General features: G+C 42.5%; 1 protein-coding gene across 4 annotated transcripts in view; it reads right to left on the reverse strand.

The window, feature by feature from the left end:
* Positions 1-19,349, reverse strand: part of LOC141144399 (ATP-binding cassette sub-family B member 5-like) — a 307,989-nt gene that overhangs the window by 151,213 nt on the left and 137,427 nt on the right. For all 4 annotated transcript variants that reach the window (XM_073630051.1, XM_073630050.1, XM_073630049.1 and 1 more), the window contains exons 3-9: positions 18,691-18,748; positions 17,064-17,214; positions 13,031-13,073; positions 12,175-12,366; positions 11,910-12,081; positions 8,227-8,351; positions 7,964-8,138 (exon numbers count right to left, since the gene is read on the reverse strand). In XM_073630051.1, coding sequence (XP_073486152.1) covers positions 7,964-8,138; positions 8,227-8,351; positions 11,910-12,081; positions 12,175-12,366; positions 13,031-13,073; positions 17,064-17,214; positions 18,691-18,748 — 916 coding nt within the window. The remainder of the gene's footprint in view (positions 1-7,963; positions 8,139-8,226; positions 8,352-11,909; positions 12,082-12,174; positions 12,367-13,030; positions 13,074-17,063; positions 17,215-18,690; positions 18,749-19,349) is intronic.

The raw sequence follows: 19,349 nt of genomic DNA on the forward strand, positions 1-19,349 counted from the left end.
GGCAAAGCAATTTGCCCCAGAGTTTAGTGAATGTGATGAAATTTCACTTCTGAAACAATACCCAATCATGAGTAAGGTAAAGAAATAAAAAACAGCATTTTTGCTTGCATATGATTGTATGGAAGTCAGCAGAGCCTCACCACATTCACTAAGCTCTGGGAAAAGCACCTAGCAAAATGAATAGCCTATTTGCCTTTAGTAATTCAAACTCAAAATCTGTTTACAATGGCCCCCGGCTCTGTCCAGTCCCACCTTGGAAACTTACTCCTGCTAGAGCAGAGAAATTCCTGGTTCTCCCCACAGATGTTGCATCCTTTATTATATAAAATAAATAAAACACACAACAGCTATAATGGGACTTCTTTGTCATTAAACTTGTTCAGGCCTAAGAACTAAGACACAAACATCTCCTTAACTATTATGCCCCGTACACACGGCCGGATTTTCCGATGGACAATGTCCGATCGGAGCGTGTTGTCGGAAATTCCGACCGTGTGTGGGCGCCATCGGACATTTTCCATCGGATTTTCCGACACACAAAGTTGGAGAGCAGGAGATAAAATTTTCCGACAACAAAATCCGATCGCGTCAATTCCGACTGTGTGTGGCCTGTTCCGACGCACAAAGTGCCACGCATGCTCAGAAGAAATTCCGAGACGGGACAGCTCGTTCTGATAAACTTAGCGTTCGCAATGGATACAGCACTTTCGTCACGCTGCAATGTTCAAAATGGTTTAATACAGCACACTCTCTTCTTCTTTATAATGTGACAAGAATTAAGTAGTTTTGCTGCTCATATTTACACACACTTCTCACAAAGTTTTATTTGTGTTTTTTTAGTGGGATTCCCTGAATATAATGTTATTAGTTGTCACATCTGACTTTTTTTTTTTTTGTATTTTCAGCCTTTTTTTTTCTTTAATGTTTGGATTTTTTCCAAGGCTGATCTTTGTTCAATGTTATTTTTATTTTTACTCCAGAATATTTTTGTGTGTGTTTTGTGTGTCAAGTTACCCCAACACCATTGATATCTTGTATTATTTAATCTCCAGGAGATTGTTTGGTGTTGGTGTCCCTTGTTCATTTCACATTGTATATTTGAAATGTACCTGAATCCTCACAAACCAACTGTCATTTTTGAAGTAAAAAACATAGGAGAGTATAATTCCAAACAAAAAATCCTTTATTAAGGGATCAGAACCAAACAAAGAGGAAGGCAACACTGGATCAACATGAGAAATTAGCGAAGCCTGGGACCCCCACGGCAGACATCGATTCTTGAACATCAAAATTGGTGGCCTGAGGAGTCCATATGTAAGGGAGGGCAGTCTGGTCCGGGATTCGCAGAGATCCGGATAGCAGCAGATGACATCTGTGTCCCCAGGCTGTGGTACCACAAGAGGCTGCATCTTTTGGCCGACCAGACTGGATCCAGGGTCCTCACTTTCTGGTCTTCCTTTCACGCTTCCTTCCCGGCTGTGGCTGTGCAGTTGGAGATGTGGCAGGAGGAGGAGTAGGACCTTGAGGAGGACTGGGAGGACCTGGAGGAGAGGGAGGACGAGGAGGAGGACCTGCAGGAGGAGGAGGAGGACCATCACAAAGGTGTGTCTGAGGTGTAATTTGGCCCCTCATACCTTTCTCCAGAGCCTCCGATATAAGCGCCTCACACATGACTTGTTGGCCCTCCTCCATCCTCTGCATTTTATATGCAATGACGGCAGCAATGTCCTCCTCCACGGTCTGTCGTGCTCCCAGGACCTCTGTAGCCCTCCAAAAGAGTCCTCCGGTAGCCTCCTCTAGGGCACTCCTCCTACTGCCACTTTCTCTTTTCAGTGGGGGTGGAGGGACCTGCAGATCAGCCAGCCGGCTCGGCCCGGCCACCTCCTGGCTGAGACTTCCCTGTGTATGAAAAAGGGACATGGTTTTAGTTGTTGCTTCATCAATCACAATCCTAAATTAGTACTCCCAACTAACATCTAGTTAACATCATTGATTGGACAAGCAGAAATATTTAGAGGAATGCTATACCTGGCTCAATCTGGGCTCCTCCATGTGTTGTTGCCTGGAAGGCTCAGGTTGGGCGTCAGAAGCCTCAGCCGGGGGGGAAGGAAGCGTGGAAGGAAGACTGGAGAGGGATGGCCTGGGTTCAGTCTGGCCTGCCAGAAAGTGCAGCCTGTCATAGTACAACATCCTGGGGACATAGATGTCATCTGCTGTTCCGGATCTCTGCAAATCCAGGACTTTCTTGTGCTCCCTTAGATATGTGCTCCTCAGGCAACCAATTAATATCTTTAAATAGGTGATGTCTGCCGTGGGGGTCACCTGCTTCACAATTACCAACAATTGCACCAGTGCTGCCTTCCTCTTGGCTTGGTTCTTTAAATGGGGGTGTTTAATCTCCCACAGACAGGGCAGCTCCCTTAACATATCTACGAATACTGACATAAAGTCATTATCTTTGAGTACCATATCCATGTTCACTGCAAGACACAACACAAGACAAAGCCTAATGTCAGACAAAACTCTCCTAATCTTTTACAATATAGGCCTCAATGTAGAAGCAGTATAGGCACAAGTTTGTCTCTTACCTTCGTTCTTACGATCGGCGCCTCCAATGCTCCTTCCTCCGCTCACAGATCGTACGTAATACGCACGCGTGTTACGCTTTATATACACTGCGCATGCGTGTAACTCCGCCCGCCCCTGACGTTCTTTCTAGTCTATTCCCCGCCCCTTTTCGTTCGGCGCAGTGGGTGAAGAGCATGATGGCGGAGTCACAGCAGGTGCGTGATAATTCCAGGAACGAGGAGGAGGACAGCCCGGATCCAGGCACGTCCCGATCCAGAAGGAGACGTTTTTTAAGGCCACAAATATGTCCTTTGGGGAGATGTTGGAGATGGTCGACATCATGAAGAAGTCCGACTATGACGGAAAGTATGGGCCTTACCCCAACGCGAACATCCGAAAGGCCAAGATCATGGCGAAAGTGGTCATGAGTCTTGAGAGGAATTTCGGGGTCCGAAGATCAAAAGATCAGCTCAGGAAGCGGTGGTCGGACCTGAAATTGAGAGAGCCAGAGCAGTACCGAAAGATCCGGAGAGTGCTGCAAAAAAGTAAGTAGTTGTGCTGTGTTCCTATTCTTTCTGTCTTTATTCCGTTCGTTCTGCTCCATATGCTTTTAGTAATTGTAACGTTTAAAAGGGCAACTTTAATGTTCATGGGCCCATTATTCGTTCGTATCAAACATTTTTCTTTGGGCCTCTAAAACACCATTGTTTAGGCCATATGCATTTTCCCACATTTTTTTTGGGCCTACTTGTTACTAGAATGAAATGCAAACTAGATTGTGTGTAAGGAGAGGACACTGAGCAGCTGTTTTCACATCTGGACACTGGAGCACTAGTGTGGGACCCCAGAACACCCTTTTTATTAGGGGGCCACACAGGTGCTCCAGTGTATACTATAGGGGGGTCTCCATCTGTGAAGCTTGTACTAAACAGGTAAAGTATTGCAGCTTGACAAAGGCCAATAAAAAATATACATCTTGGAACTCTGCTAAAATAGACAATTGTACCCCACTTCCAAGCAATGTTTCTTATTTCTAGTTCTGCCATCAAATATCTGTGTGCTAAGTATACCATTTTTGTTTGACATAGGGGAGAAAAGACTCGGAGGACACCCCTCATCCCAGGAGACCAGAGACCCCCCACCTCTGGAAGAAGGTGAAATACCGCAAACCCAAGAAGAAGAGCAGGAGGAAGAAGAAGATGTGGTGGAGATTGGCACCACAACAGGTGAGTGTCTGCGACCACAGGCTCAGGTAAAAGAGATGGATGGTGGCAGACTTTTGATACCTATTTTTGTTTTCTTTATCTCTTTTTAGGTGATCATGATGTGAGGGAGAGAGAACGCTTTACTTCTGAAAGTGCCCAGATCCTGATCGGGGAGATCATGGGGTGTAATCTCGAATTGCACAACATACAGCAACAAATCAGTGATGTTATTAAAAAAAATAATAACATCATTGATGTTTTGGGGCGAATTTAAAAGGCCACAAAATCACCTTTTTGGATTGTGGTCCAATCTTTAAAATATTTTTGCAATGTTTTGAAAAGCCAAATTTGGAGGATGCACACAGTGTGCCAACATGTGCTATCTGCCATCACGGGAGATCAATGGACGCGTTTTGGGGGTGCAACACCTTCCTCAATTATAAAGTAGCGGTGAGGAAGGGCTTGCTCCCCCAAAACACGTCCCTTGATCCCCCCTGATGGCAGCTAGCACATGTTGACATTCTGAACTTGGTGTGCATCTTCCAAATTTGGCTTTTCCAGGGGTGATTTCCCCCCATCTGAACGCTATATCAAACACAGTTCCTAAATACTCATGTCTGATATAGCCTTCAGGTTTTACCATATGTGAACTTTGTAAGTTCAATTTTTTTGGCTTTCTTGTTGGTTTTACACAGGCCTGTTTTATCAGAAAAGGACATTTCAATTTTTGATAATGCTACAGCAAAAATTGTTATACAACAAACATGTTGGTTCGTTTTAAAAACCTTTGGTAAATGCACATGTGATTGTGCAGCTATAAAAAAGTTGGTTACTCAAGAATGTGTGGATTATTGTCTCAACGCTACAACACTTTTGGGGTGATGTATTTGCTGTTTTATGCAAACATGGGGGTTATTTCCTAAGGGCAAATACACTTTGCACTACAAGTGCAGTTTCAGTGCAGTTGCAAGTGCACTTGTAGTGAAATGTGTTTTTGCATATAGGAAGTACCAGCCAACAGTGTTTTTTATAAGGTTACCCAATCACGACATTTTCTGCACTCAACACATTTCTGTCAGGGTCAGCTAAAACAAACACAAGCAGTAAATGTCCACAAAGAATTTCTTTTGGTTGTTTTTTATTTGAAAAAGGTTTCACAGATTGTCTGGCATATTGATAGCCCCCCTACCCGCAAAGAACTCCAGGTATTGTAACCGGACATCACGGGCATTCAGGGAGGGCAAGCCAGGACGGCCACTTTCAAGCGCCGTCAGTGTTGATGGATTTGGGATTCCGGCCTCAGGCCCAACTGAGCCAGCATAGTTGGCTGAATGTTTTCTTAAAAAATTATGGAGAACACAGCAGGCAAGTATTATATGGTTCAGTTTATACTCCGCCATATGGATGGGTGTCAGAAATAATTGGAACCGGCTGGCCAGGATTCCAAATGTGTTCTCCACCACTCTTCGGGCTCTGGCCAGCCGGTAATTAAAAACCATCTGTTCCGGGGTGAGGGTCCTCATCGGGAATGGCCGCATCAGGTGGTTCCCCAGCGCAAACGCTTCATCAGCAACGAACACAAATGGGAGACCTTCAACATTGTCCTCTGGAGGTGGCAAGTCCAAGCTGCCATTCTGGAGACGCCTGTAGAACTCCGTCTGGGCGATGACTCCACCATCGGACATCCGGCCATTCTTCCCCACGTCCACATACAGGAACTCGTAATTAGCCGACACCACCGCCAACATCACTATACTATTAAACCCCTTGTAATTATAATAGTACGACCCCGAGTTGGGTGGTGGGACGATGTGGACGTGTTTCCCATCAATTGCCCCTCCGCAGTTAGGAAAGTCCCACCGCTGGGCAAAGTGGGAGGCCATAGTCTGCCATTCCTGTGGCGTTAAAGGAAACTGTTGAGGAAAAAACAATAAACATTACTATTTTTTCACAGAAACATGGCAAGCAGATTAGACACAAACATTATGTGGCAACCTCCAGATAGCATTTATTAAGGGGAATTTAACAACAACAAAGTATAAGGTACACCTATCATATTCCCCCTCCCCCCCCCTCTCATGGGCCATTTCTAACATTATAGGAGGGGAAACTCTTGGACAGGTAACCCTCTTCACTTCATTGAGAGATGAATGCCTAAATAATGGGTATTACTTGGAACAGCCCCTCCTTAGTTACCCTATTGGCAGACCACTGGACAGGTAAGAAGTGTCTGAATACAAAGATATAAATACACACTGTACACATTTGAGCACATTTGAACATTCTGATATTACCTATCAAGATAATAATAGGATACAAAAACTTTAAACAGTACCATTGGAAAGTATACAGGCAGGCCCTTGCACTACATGCTTTGGGGAATTCATCCATAAATCTGACCAGTAAAGAGATGGGTATAGTGTGTATGGGTTTGGCAAAGTCAGTAGATAGATGATTGAGGATAGAGAATTGTGATCAGCTGACTTAGCAGTTGGGGGGAGGGAGGGTTACCAAAAATTTGGGGACACCACAAAAAAAAGCCTCTGGCACTCTGCCTGAATTTAAATAAAAAATAACATTTCCAAACATTTTAGGGGGTGTTTGGGGTAAAGCACTACTATAGAGCTGATAAAATACATTGTTAAGTGACTACATGAGGTGAATATAGGGCAGTAGACACCATGCTGGGGAGGTTATTGAAGGGCAAATATGTATGAAGGACATAAAATAATAATTACATAAAAATCCAGCATGCATGAGAACAAAGGGGAGATTCACAGCATATTACAATCATGGTAATTAGGGAATGAGGAAAGAAATACAAGATATTAGCAAACATTCAATACAATAAAATGTGATATTTGGGCTATGTTTCCACTAGTGCGTCCCCAAAGTCGCGCGATTTTGCCGCGATTTTTTACCGCGATTTTACCGCGACTTTTTACCGCGATTTGAAGCAATGCCTGTATCTATGGACCTCAAGTCGCATCAAAGTGGGACCAAAGTAGTGCAGGGACTACTTTGAAGTCGCTGCAACTTGAAGTCGCACAGATATGAACGGTACTCATTGGAAATCATGGGAAACAATTTGTCATGCGACTTTTCAGTCCCAAGTCGCATGAAAAGTCGCACTAGTGGAAACAGAGCCTAAAGGATAAAAATCTTACCTTCATATACTCCTTCTGCAGGACCTGGATGATGGCAGAACAGGTCTCTGGGATAATGATCCCCAGAGCCTGGGGGGAGATGCCTGTCGAGAACTTCAAGTCCTGCAGACTTCTCCCTGTGGCCAAATACCGCAAGGTAGCGACCAACCTCTGCTCCGGAGTGATGGCTTGCCTCATGCAGGTATCCTGCCTGCTGATATAGGGGGTCAGCGAAGCCAACAAACGGTGAAACACGGGGTCCGTCATCCTGAGAAAGTTCCTGAAATCATCAGGATTATTCTCACGGATCTCACGGAGCAAAGGCATATGACAGAACTGGTCACGCTGAAGCAACCAATTCTTGGTCCATGAACTCCTCCCCACCCTGTTCATGGACTGGACTTGTGTCAAGGTCAGGACCCCAACACCAAGCCCCCGCACAGCACGAACTCTACGAGGAGTATGCATACGAAACATGGCTAGAAAACGGTCGGCTGCTCAGAACGAAGTAACAGAACGCACTGAAGAACAGCAAGGCCTGTGAAGAGCGACCTGAAAAACAGCAACGAGCAGGCAAGATCACACAGAAAACTCTGATACGAACTGACTGCACGCACTGAAGAGCAGATACAAACCCAGAAGCACAAACTGAACGGCAGAAAACGATCTGAAAGCTACGAGTCTGAAAAAGCGTGAATCGTCTCTCACCAAACTTTTACTAACACAAGATTAGCAAAAGGAGCCCAAAGGGTGCCGCGCTTGGTTCTGAACCGGCCTTTTCTAGTCTCGTCGTACGTGGTGTACGTGACCGCGTGGTTGTCGATCGGAAATTCCGACAACTTTGTGCGACCGTGTGTAGGCAAAACAAGTTTGAGCCAACATCCGTCGGAAAAAATCCTAGGATTTTGTTGTCGGAATGTCCGAACAAAGTCCGACCGTGTGTACGCCCTATTAGAATAAAATTTACAAAAATAAAGTAACAGTTATTTTAAATAAAGGGTTAACTAACCCTTTAATTAAAATATAATAAAATGGCAAACTTACCACCAATGCATCTCCAACGGTATATCCGTAGTCTCCTACAATCAGGATGGTACCATACCAAAAGCCTAGCCCATAGGAACCATAAGCAATGAGGTACACAAATCCAAGGGCCAGCTGAGATGCAATGGATTTCTTGATTCCAAGTTCTTTGGCCTCTCCTAAATTATTTGTGTATCTAAGCATGAAAAAAATAAATAAAATAAACAGTATGTTGTATAAAAACTTTAAATGCAAACCACAGTGAGATAAAGCTTTGAAGGCACCTTTTGATTTCTTTCTCTTGCCCACCAAATGCCACCACCGTCCGTATAGAAGAGAGGACCTCTTCAGCCACAGATCCAGCTTTTGCATATGCAGTAAGCTCTTTGCTTGTCAGTGATACCAGCATCTAATTACAAAACATTATCAAATATTTATTGTCAAAGGATACATTTTATGAATTATCACATTTACCTCCAAGGTTGCAATAGAAAATTATTTACTTATAGCTTGGTCATACAAGACTGAAATTTTATAAACTACTCCTCTAAATATAATTTCAGGCCACAAAGCCCATTTCCTGTCTGGCAGTGTGACACCAGTGCTTAGCTTTGCCTAGAGCAGTGGTGGTCAACTTACTTGATATAGGTAGCTTCAAGTGCAGCCCCTGACCTCACCAAGAGGCCACACATAATGGTCAGTGAATATAAAGATACAGAGACTGTAAGCTTGCAACAGGAAATGATCAAAGACTGTGAACATACCACAAATAATCAGAGACTGCACACATGCTTTAGGAGTTAGACTAGAAACAGGCTTCAGGAGACAATTATAGACTAGATGCACTTTGCATGGGACTGCTAGAGATCAATGCTGTTACAGCCCTTTAAAACTAATGCTTTTAGACTTCTGCTCTCTAAATACTTCTTAAAAATTATTTGTACCACGTTTGATATTTCTCTCAACAAGACCCATTATAAAAGATGAGAGGGAAAAAAAACATAAAAAGAGGAAAGGGATTGACGGCACAGAAGGAAGTAAGGTAGGGCTTTTTCACACTGGTGGCTGGGGTGTGGTAAAGACAGGCCGCTGACCTACAACCCCCCTCCTCCCTTCTAAAATTCTAACATTACAGTCTATCAGGGCTGTACATGTGCTGTGGTCATAGCAATTTTAACTTGGGCTGCAATGTTTACAGGCAAAGCACCACTTGAGATCAAATCAGGCCGCTTGCAAATTGCGAGCTGAACGCTTGGTTCACAGTTACGGCATGGTCCCACCATGTAAAACTGACATTCAGAAATGTAAAAAGAAGTTTAAAAAACTGACATCACGAGGCGGCAGTAGCGCCTCCTGAACACCTGCCAGTCGCTGCTACACCACCCTCTGAGAAATGATCCACTGCAGAGAGGATCCATCTGCAGAGATGCCATACTCTGTTGCTTAGCTAAAGGTGTTTAAAATTACATTGGAAGTTACTTACTTCTCCACTTAACATTAATCCAACTTAGCCAGGGGTGTTGGAGGGGGGGTTACCTTGCGAGTTCCCGAGTTCAGCATTCGGCGTCCATAGAGGCCGAATGCAGGACTCGGCCCTGCCCCCTGGCGCCCGTGTCATTGGATTTAATTGACAGCAGCGGGAGCCAATGGCTGTGCTGCTATCAATCTATACAATCAAGAGCCAGGAACCCGTGGAGAAAGGGATGGCGGGGATGCACCGATGGAAATTCGGGCCTCGGGTAAGGAAATGGGGGGGGGGGGGGCTAGGGGGCCAGTGACTGCAAGGTATTTTTTCACCTTAATGCATCGGATGCATTAAGGTGAAAAAACATGAGCCTTTACAAACCCTTTAAAGAGACTGAAGGAAGAGTCTCGAGGTACTATAGGGAAATACACCTTGCATATTGCAGTCATTTTTTACAGGCTGCTGTCTAGTTTTGGGAATTACCTACTGAAGTATTTGAATTGCAGTCCCTGTCAAACTGAAAGGGAATGGGGTTGTGTCCACTTGCTAACCCTAGTTTACAAAATAAGGTAAGGCTATGTTCACACTTAAATGGGTATAGAAGAGTGCCGGTGTTGGGGTACCATACACTCCAACAGGGGAAGCAATACAAGTAATAGGCAGCCAAGGCCTCTATGTCACATGCAATATTTAGACTGATGAGCACCGGATCACGGCACACATGCTGGATCATTGCACACATTTAAAGTAGCATTAAACCAAAAACGTAATATATTGCATCTTACCAATCATTAGATGTGGTGGCTGCATTCGTTTTCTTTTTTTAGGCTTTTTCCCTCTGTTTTCACCTGGTGATCTGGCCAGTAACACACCTCCACCACCTCCTCAGTTACAGCAATTTTTTTTTTTCTTTTGGGATAAAGGTTTTACATGAATAAAAAAAGCTGATCATTGTATGTACCCCTGCCAGTGGCAAATGGTTGGTCTAATCCCTGTAAACTAATACATCTGGAAGAGAGCTTGTTCTTTTGAAAACCAGACTTACTGGCTGGATCACCAGAAGAAAATAGAAGAAAGAAAGCTTAAAAAAGAAAACGAATGCAGTTGTTAAATATCAGAAATTGTAAGCTGCAATATAGTAAATGTTTGCTTTTGGGTTTAATAGTGCTGTAAGCCTGATAATTTGTAGGTGCACTGCTGGGGTTAGAACAGCTCTAATGTGAACAAAGTCTACAAATGAAGTGAATATCAATTCAAACATTGCTTGGACTAACATTTCATCTAGTGACTAGCTAATGACATCCCTAATCCTTTTCATAGGTAATGAGTTTTAAGAATGGTGATCCTGCTACAACATTACTCATCTAGATAAAGAAGATATTCATAAGCAAACAATACCATCTGCCGTGCACCTGTTTGCTTCCATTTAAACCATCACACCCAGTTACTTCACATGCAGATTTACCCCTTTCACTGCCAGTGCTATTTTTTTTGCTTTCTTGCACATGTGTTTTAAAAATAATTTTAGACCTGAAGATTGGTTAAAACCCCCAAACTTTATATATTTTTTGAAAGCAGACACCCTGTATAATAAAATGGGGGTAGCTCCAACTTTTTATGTCACACAATATTTGTATAACGGTTTATCGAGCGCAAAAATAGCTTTAGGGCACACAATGGTATATATTATCCAATTTAAATTTGCACTAGCCCACAAAATAATGCTGAACTTCTGTACCTTATATTTTCCAAAAGCCATGCTTTAAAAGCCTCTTCAGGTCATCAGTTTAGAGTTAACCATAAATATTGGCTGTAGATTTACTGATGCCATTCTGGTGTGCATGCAGATATGTAATCACAAGCAACACTTTTGAATGTAGGTGCCCCCCTGACACATTTGTTTGTGCCTGTATGTGGGGGGGGGGGGGGGGGGGAGGTAGGTGCTTGGGTAAAGCTTTAGTTTTTGACTTTTTTACTTTCACTAAATCTTTATTTATATCACATAGGGTACACAAAGTCTCCTATGTGATATACCATTTTTAAAACAGGTCAACTTTAATGAGACATCAGGGTTTTTTTAGACCTATGATATCTCACCTACCCTCCACTGAGGACAAAAGTGATCGGGTGGCTGTACAGCTGTCTGGGAGTGTCTGCAAAACCCACTCATTTTACATATTTAAAAGAAAATAATATTGTGAGATAAAAAAATTCTAAAAGCATGAAAACAGAAGTAGCCTGATATTATATTAGAATTTGCATGGTTATTGAATACAATTATTCTCTAACAACTATGGGACAACAAGTAAAATATCAGTGAGACAGCTAAAATATAGACAAAGAGGCATACAGTACATATGCACCTGGGCTAGTTAAATTTTAGTGTAGCCAATCCTAGAAATCAATGTGCTTTACCTGTAAAGTTATTATTCGCAGTTCAATGATACAAAACAACTTTAAAAGGACTACATTCACTGCATAGGTAGTCTATGGAGAATTTACCTTAGAACAAAATGCTGATGATAATGCCATGAGTGGACTGGTTGACATGTACACTAAGGCAAGCTGCCACCCTTTCGCCAAGCCAATGACTAGTCCTGCTATGAAAGTTGAAAAATTTTGCAAAAAATGACCAACTTTGTCTCCAATGCCATCGTTAATTTTATTGATGTCTCTGGGGAATAAGGTTTAACAAATGATGTTTAGCAAATGAATCAGGACTGTAGACGTGTAATAATGTTAGGTTAAACTTATACTGTTTTCCTACTCTGTAAGACGACTGTTAAGTTCTCCTGATTTGGTGACATCAAACCAACTAATCTCTTTAGACAATACAGAGTGGAAGAAGGATCTCCTCATTCTTCTGGTCTGTCTTGCAGCAGCAAGAACCCAAAATGAGACCTGAACATATCCACATACCAAAACAGCAGCGCCTATAGCAACATAGTACAAGGAGAACCTGGGGAAACAAGAGAATATACCTAATCACAATGTCATGGCAAATCAGCATTTTCAACTATCTAAACATAAACCAAATCATAATCATATCATTAACCAAATACTTGGCTAATACTGATAACCTACATATATACTTTCTGAAAAGATTAACTCATAGTATATCAACCAATTATTGTAATATAGTAAAAATAATTTAAAAAAAGACATCAGAGACTGTATTAGCAGGTGGCGCTTTACTTAAAAACTATAACTACCCATTTTAACCCCATGAAAACTCAGCGTGCATATAGCGTGCTATCTGTCATATAAAACAAACAGAGACTTTACTTTTTTTCCACCAAAACCCCCTTTAATGTAACTCAAAGATATAAACTGATATATTGTACATACTGTAGAACATTCATTGTTGTACCCAGACCACAAAGTGACCATAATAGGGGCCAGAGATTATCAGTGATAACAAGGAAAGGAACCTTGTGCTGTTGCAGACTCTTGTTATGTAACATTCACGCACTGGTCAAAAGGGTGCTTGCTGGCAAATAGCATACATGGATTAGTATAAGTAGCTAAATGAGCAGAGGAAAATGGAAAATGCCAAGATACAACAGTATAGCATACTTGCACACATATTTTATATATAGTAGAAATTACAAACTGTAACTTACACTGTCATCTGTTCTTCTATTGGTTTAAATTTTGCACATTCAGCTGTAAGTAGAAAATGCAACATTTAAAGAGAAAGTCAGGCAGCTGAACATTTCCAGCTCACATAATTAAAGCTGTAATCTGCTTATACTTACATTTTTTTAGCATGTTGATATGGTTGGAAAAGCAAATACAACCTTTCCATTTTCATTACATACCGTATTTTAGACCACATGACATAATCCCTGGGTCTCTGTGCTTATCTTTGTAGCACACCCCCGTAGGGACTGCTGATGAACTGGGATCCCCCACCCTGCACATCCAGGCACACCAAATTTTCACAGGCACTCCAGAGACAGAGAACAGTCTGTGACTTTGTTTTTGTTATTTATTAGAGGTTAATGACTTAGATGGGGATGGGAGGTTATGGGATGCCCACTTGACTTCAGCAACAAAACTTTGGCAACAACTTCAGAGACATCTTCCTATATGCAGTCTATATACAGTCTCCTAGACACTAATCCTGCACTTCACTTGCTTGCAGTCTCCAGCTAGATCACTGTTAGTGGATCTGACAGGCACAATCAAATTAAGAAATGGCCCTTTGCAGGCAGGAACTTGAAGCCCCTTGTTGTGTAGCAGAATACAGTGATCAGCTTGTACTTTCCCTCCTTTGGCTACTGGTCCCAGTACCACATCTTCAGGCACTGCCAACCCACCTGGCTGCAGCTGCCCCTTTTACTTGTCCTCCAGGCTAACTTTCCTCCACAATCCTCCAGACTGACTCTCAGCAGCCCACCTGGCTGACTCTGCAGGAGATCTCCCAGGAAAGGGATGAAGACTTGGCACACCGGTGTCTTCAGGGAGAACTGGCTACATGTGGCAGTCTCCCCCTTATAAGTCCCCAGTAGTGTTGCTCTCACACTGTCCTTTCTCTTGCTTCCGTGCCTCCAGGAAGGGCTTCCTCCATGCGTTGTGGCAAGATCCTTCCAGCACTCAAGCCCCAGCACAAGGTCATCCCCCAGACTAGGGGGTGCTCCAAAAGGCCACCGACAGCCTCCTCAATCTTCCATCTGACAGCCCCTGCTGGCATAGCTCTTGTCTATTTATGAGGTAAGCCTAGCCCCCTGCCAGCCCTTTACAGGGGATTGGCTGAGGCCCTCAGAAATATTCAAGTTAGCCCCTCCTAACCTCTATCCACTAGCTCTAGAAGTTTCTACAACCTTCTAGACCAGCGGGAGGCACCAGAGTAGCTGTCAGGATGAGTCATCCAGCCCTGACTCACTGAACACTGACCCAGATTCACAGCTCAGGCTTAGCCCTGAGCTAACTAAATTTGCCTATACTAACAAACCTTACACTACAAAAACCTATCCCACATCTAGCACACACTAGAGAGTGCTACATCTTTGCTATGAAACCGATCATGGCTGGTATGAGGGGCCAGCAGGGTGTTGTAAATAGCTTCCTGAACACATCATAGACCCATGCATTAGTACTCCTCCCAAGACCTCTCAGACCTCTTGCCATGTAAATTATTCTTGCTACTACAGAAGTGCTACCTATCTTAATAGCCAAGTTGCTCGAAACGCAAATCATAGAGGTCAAAACAGACCCACAAAAGGTGCTATGTGATTCTGGTATTATGCCATTTGAATGTATATTAAACTATCGTGAATGTTTATATCCCTCCGACATTTGATTTAAACTGTTTGACTTAATGTGTGCCGATCGCACTTAAGGCACAATAGCTAAGGGATCCATTATCCTAGCGTGTGACTTTAACGCAGTGATGGGGCACCTTCTTCTAGATCGGCATGCCGGAAGAAAGAAGAGATTCTTATAGATCAGTGTAGTCTCATGGCCGGGCTGACCAATGACAGCTCTCCATTGCAAGAATTATGATGATAATGAAGATCCTCACTTTCCTATGCCCTGTCTCTGAAGTAGAAAGTGAAACTTTGTACAGCATAATGAAGCAGGAATTATCAAGCTAGAGACTGTGCAAACTATTACTATACAGGAAGGGCACACCAATACACCAAGGGCACAAAAATAAACAGGCTGCACATTTAAGTCCATCAATTCATGGCATGTTAGCTAGCACTTCGAACATAATGACACCAAAACTGATAAATAATTTAGGTCCTTGATGAACTAGACCTGTACCTTACAAACAATTTAATGGATGCAGAAAAAACAGAGGATGGAAGCGGGACTTTGTGTGAGGCACGTTGGTGAATATATACCAATTAAAAAGAATGTCAAAATGGGATATCAAAAGCAAATCTTATATATAATAAGGTAATTCAAAAGAAATATTGCAGGGTGATACTGGTATAAAATTTAATGACAGATCTTAAAACCAGATACAATAGTGAATAAACACGTAATAAGTCACCATGGAACATATTGCAAACAATATAAAAGCAGACATAATTCAATTGCTGGTTGTACATTCACAGAGAAAAATACATTTTACTGTAAAATATTATGTGCATCATAAGTTGTTAACTCTACGCGTTTCTTGGCTTGAAACCAATCGTCAGGAGTCTGATGCAGTTGAGCTGCATTGAAACAATAAACGTATATTATTATGTGTACCGGGGTATGGAAGAAAGAGACATTAGGAATGCAAGTAGCTGATATACTCACACATAATGCGTAGGTCAGTGTTGACCCATACATAAAAGTGCAGCGTTGATCCGGGTCCACCAAATCTCCCCCGGGGCTGAGACAGAGAGCGAGCCCCAAGAACCGCCGGCCATGGCCATCAATGGGGCCAAGGCACCCACGGGGGTCGCCAGGCTGAGACAAACAGCGAGGCCCAAAAAACAGAGGAAGAACTGTGGAGGTAAAAGGAAAATAAAGTATGAGAGGTAACCTGAATGTGGGGGTGGAGAGTGAATGTGGGGGAAAAAAGTGCTCCAGTGAGGGACCGAGGAGAAAGTGAGTATCCATGTGTGAATAAAAGCCATGAGCAGAAGATATGTGTGGGGGAATGAGTGGAGGAGGTATTGGTGCGTCTAAGGAAGCCACTGCTGGTGTCAGTGGAGCGGTGTGGAGGTGTGCAAGAGGATTACCGTGGAAAGGAATGCCGGGCCAGGCTGCATGCCGCAAGGAGAACATGGCGATACCTCGAGGTACCCGGCCAATGACAGCCGTTATATGGCCGCGGGTCAGGGGCGTGCTCACGCCAGCGTCATGCAAGGACGTGATGACACGACGGGGGAGGCAAGGGGAGGGGCAGCCAGGGAACACGTGTGGCCACCTCCCAGTCCCGCAGCGCCAGACGCTGGATGGTAATCCACTAGGTACCTCGCTACACGGAAGCCAGCGGCGCCGCTAGCGGGACGTGGAAAGCATGACGCCGATGCGTCAAGGTCAGGACCCGCCCCCGTCAATAGTGGGACGGGTGACGGGTCATGGACTGGGCGCATCGCAACCCCGGGGGATAGATCAAATAGATCCCAGCATCAGCTGCATCAGGGAAATGGTTGGATGAAACTATGGTGAGGAATAGCATGTTGTGGAAGGGACAGGAAGAGGGAAAAGGAAATAAAGGGAAAAGAGGCAGAACAAGAGATGCAGGAGCACATAGTCTCTGCCTTGAATAGGATTGTTTGGTAAAGACATTAACACGATAGACACACAATCTTGCATAGAGTAAAGTCGATATGCAAAAAAGTGTGAGGTATAAATAATATTAATGGATGCATTGGAAGCCAGGCAGCTAACAGCATGCCTTTTTCCACACTGTACAATAGTAAATACACAAAATCTTTCAGCAAAATACTAATTTCTTATTCAGCCAAGGTCATTCTGGATAACATGCAGCTTGGCAACTTGATGGTCCAATTGCCTGTCACTCATTGAAGCAGTATCTCTCGCTTCCTGGAGGCTATATATGTAGCCCCAGTCTGCAGCAAGAGCACACCGGTGTCTAATGTACATACTTTTTTTACTGTTGCAGTTTCTGTAGAAGCATAATGTTAAGGTTAAAATAAGTCAGATATACTAAACAATACATAAACTGATATTATGTAAACTTACATGAATTTTGTAGGGATGAGTTATAGCATAGAATACTGTCAGTCATTTCACCAAACACAATGTGCATTAAGGGAAGACAGAGCCCATTCCCAAGTGCTCCAAGGGAACCTATAATCATGAAGAAAATATCGAGGCCATCTGCATAGCGGAACTAAATAAAGACAGAAATAAAAAAAACATAAACAAAAAATGCACTATAGGCCTGCCAAGTTGAACAATATAATTCTGCATTTCAATTGGTTACCATTTCTTCTGTATTTTTAAAGTGGCACTCCAAACAAAACATTTTTGGGATTGGAATTAGGAAGAGTTAGAACCTGTCAGGTTTTTATTGTTGAGACTTTTCCTTAAGCCTTTCCATCACTTTCTTCCCCTGTGATGGTGGTCACTGAAACAACAACAGTAAGGTAACATTTCCCAATGGGTATCAAGACAGCAGTGCAAACTGACAGAGGTTCCTATCCACTCCAAATCTTTCCAAATCTAAAAAAAAGTTTTTGCTAGAGTTATACTTCAAATTAATTTATCCTTGATTGCTTTCTGTGATTTCTCTTAAAAAATTATTTTGAATTAATATAATTTATGTGTTTGATACAACATTGTAGATTTATTGCCAAATTATGACAATAAGGCTATTTTCACACTGAAGCACTTTACAGGTGCTACAGCGCTAAAAATATCGCCTGCATAGCGCCTGTAAAGAGCATCTCCTGTCTCTCCAGTGTGAAAGCCCCGGGTGCTTTTACACTGGAGCGGTGCGCTGGCAGGACGGTAAAAAAAGTTTTGCAAGCAGCATCTTTGCAGCGCTGTAGGAGCGGTGTATACACCACTCTTAAAGCGCCCCTGCCCATTGAAATCAATGGGACAGCACCGCCAAACCACCGGCAAAGCCCTGCTGCAGCGGTGCTTTGCGGGCAGTTTTAACCCTTTTTCGGGCGCTAGCAGGGGTTAAAAGCTCCCTGCTAGCGGCCCAATAGCGCTGATAAAACTATGGTAAAATGCCACTTTACATCCGACGCCCCCCCACCCCAGTGTGAAAGTAGCCTAATAAATATGACCAACACAATAAGGATACATGATAACAGAACTGGAACAGGAAACAGAATGGATTTGTCTGTCAAATTCCATTTTTCATTTTAACTCATAAGGTATCTCCAAATAAACAGGTATTAGAGCTGAGCATATGAATACATAAAGAATAGCTCCACTAAGTAAATATCAGAGCATGGTCAGAGTGGCAACTACAAATGGGGATAGGATGGAGTACGATTCATATTAGCAGCTGATCTTTTAATAAGAAATGCCAAGGTGTGTCCCAGCACCTAGATTTAAAGCTGTGTTGAATGGAATACTTCTTCTATCTATGGAAAACTCCATAAGCAGTTGAAATATATTCCACGTAAAAAATGCATTTTTACGCAAAAAAAAAAAATATTACCATCAGATGACTAGACACTGTTGATATTTGTCATGAGCCTTATCATTGTACTATTAGTGTATAATTATTATGTTATTTCACTTCTTATTACCAGCCCCTTTTGGGTCGTACAGTGTTATTTCCATTCTCTGTACTTTTGGAAAATTGAATAAACGGATAATAATATAAAAAAATATATATATTACTTACTATGCTAATTGGACCAACCATTTTTGTTTTCTCCTTCTTCTCTTTTTCATTTTCCTTTCTTTAAGAAAAAATTAAAACACTCAATATTATATATAATCTTTATATCAAGAAATCCAGAAAAGCAAAAATAATAACATTAATATATGTGCACTGCGCTTCTGAAATAATGATAGATAATCTCTCTGTGCTGCTACTTGACATAAAAGAAATCAAACAATAAAGATGAAATTAAATACAACAAACATTTCACAGCAGCGCACCAACTGCAAACAAATCATACCCAAACCATGTGAAATTTATAATCAATGTGCAAACCAAAAAAGTCCATAAGATACAAAAGTCCAATAAAGTGTAAAAAAAAGTGGTGTATTATGAAAAAAAATTGAAGCTATGCACCATATATCCTCCACCACAGTGTTCAGTGCAGGTTTCACTCCCTTAGGAATTATGCTCACTAAATAGTTTTGCCATTCATTCTCGTGTATGGACAATATCGCTTATGATGATCTAAAGCCACTCAGAATCACCAAACTCTGTCCAGATTTTTTTAGATCTGTGGTGGTGCAAAATCCTGTAACAAAAAAACCCGTAAGTGTACAAAAAATGTGCATGTGAACACACACAAAAAAGTGCACTTAAGGGTGTGCTTTTGTCCACCC

The sequence above is a fragment of the Aquarana catesbeiana genome, linkage group LG05, assembly GCF_042186555.1.
Source record: "Aquarana catesbeiana isolate 2022-GZ linkage group LG05, ASM4218655v1, whole genome shotgun sequence".
In the NCBI taxonomy this organism is placed as follows: Eukaryota; Metazoa; Chordata; class Amphibia; order Anura; family Ranidae; genus Aquarana; species Aquarana catesbeiana.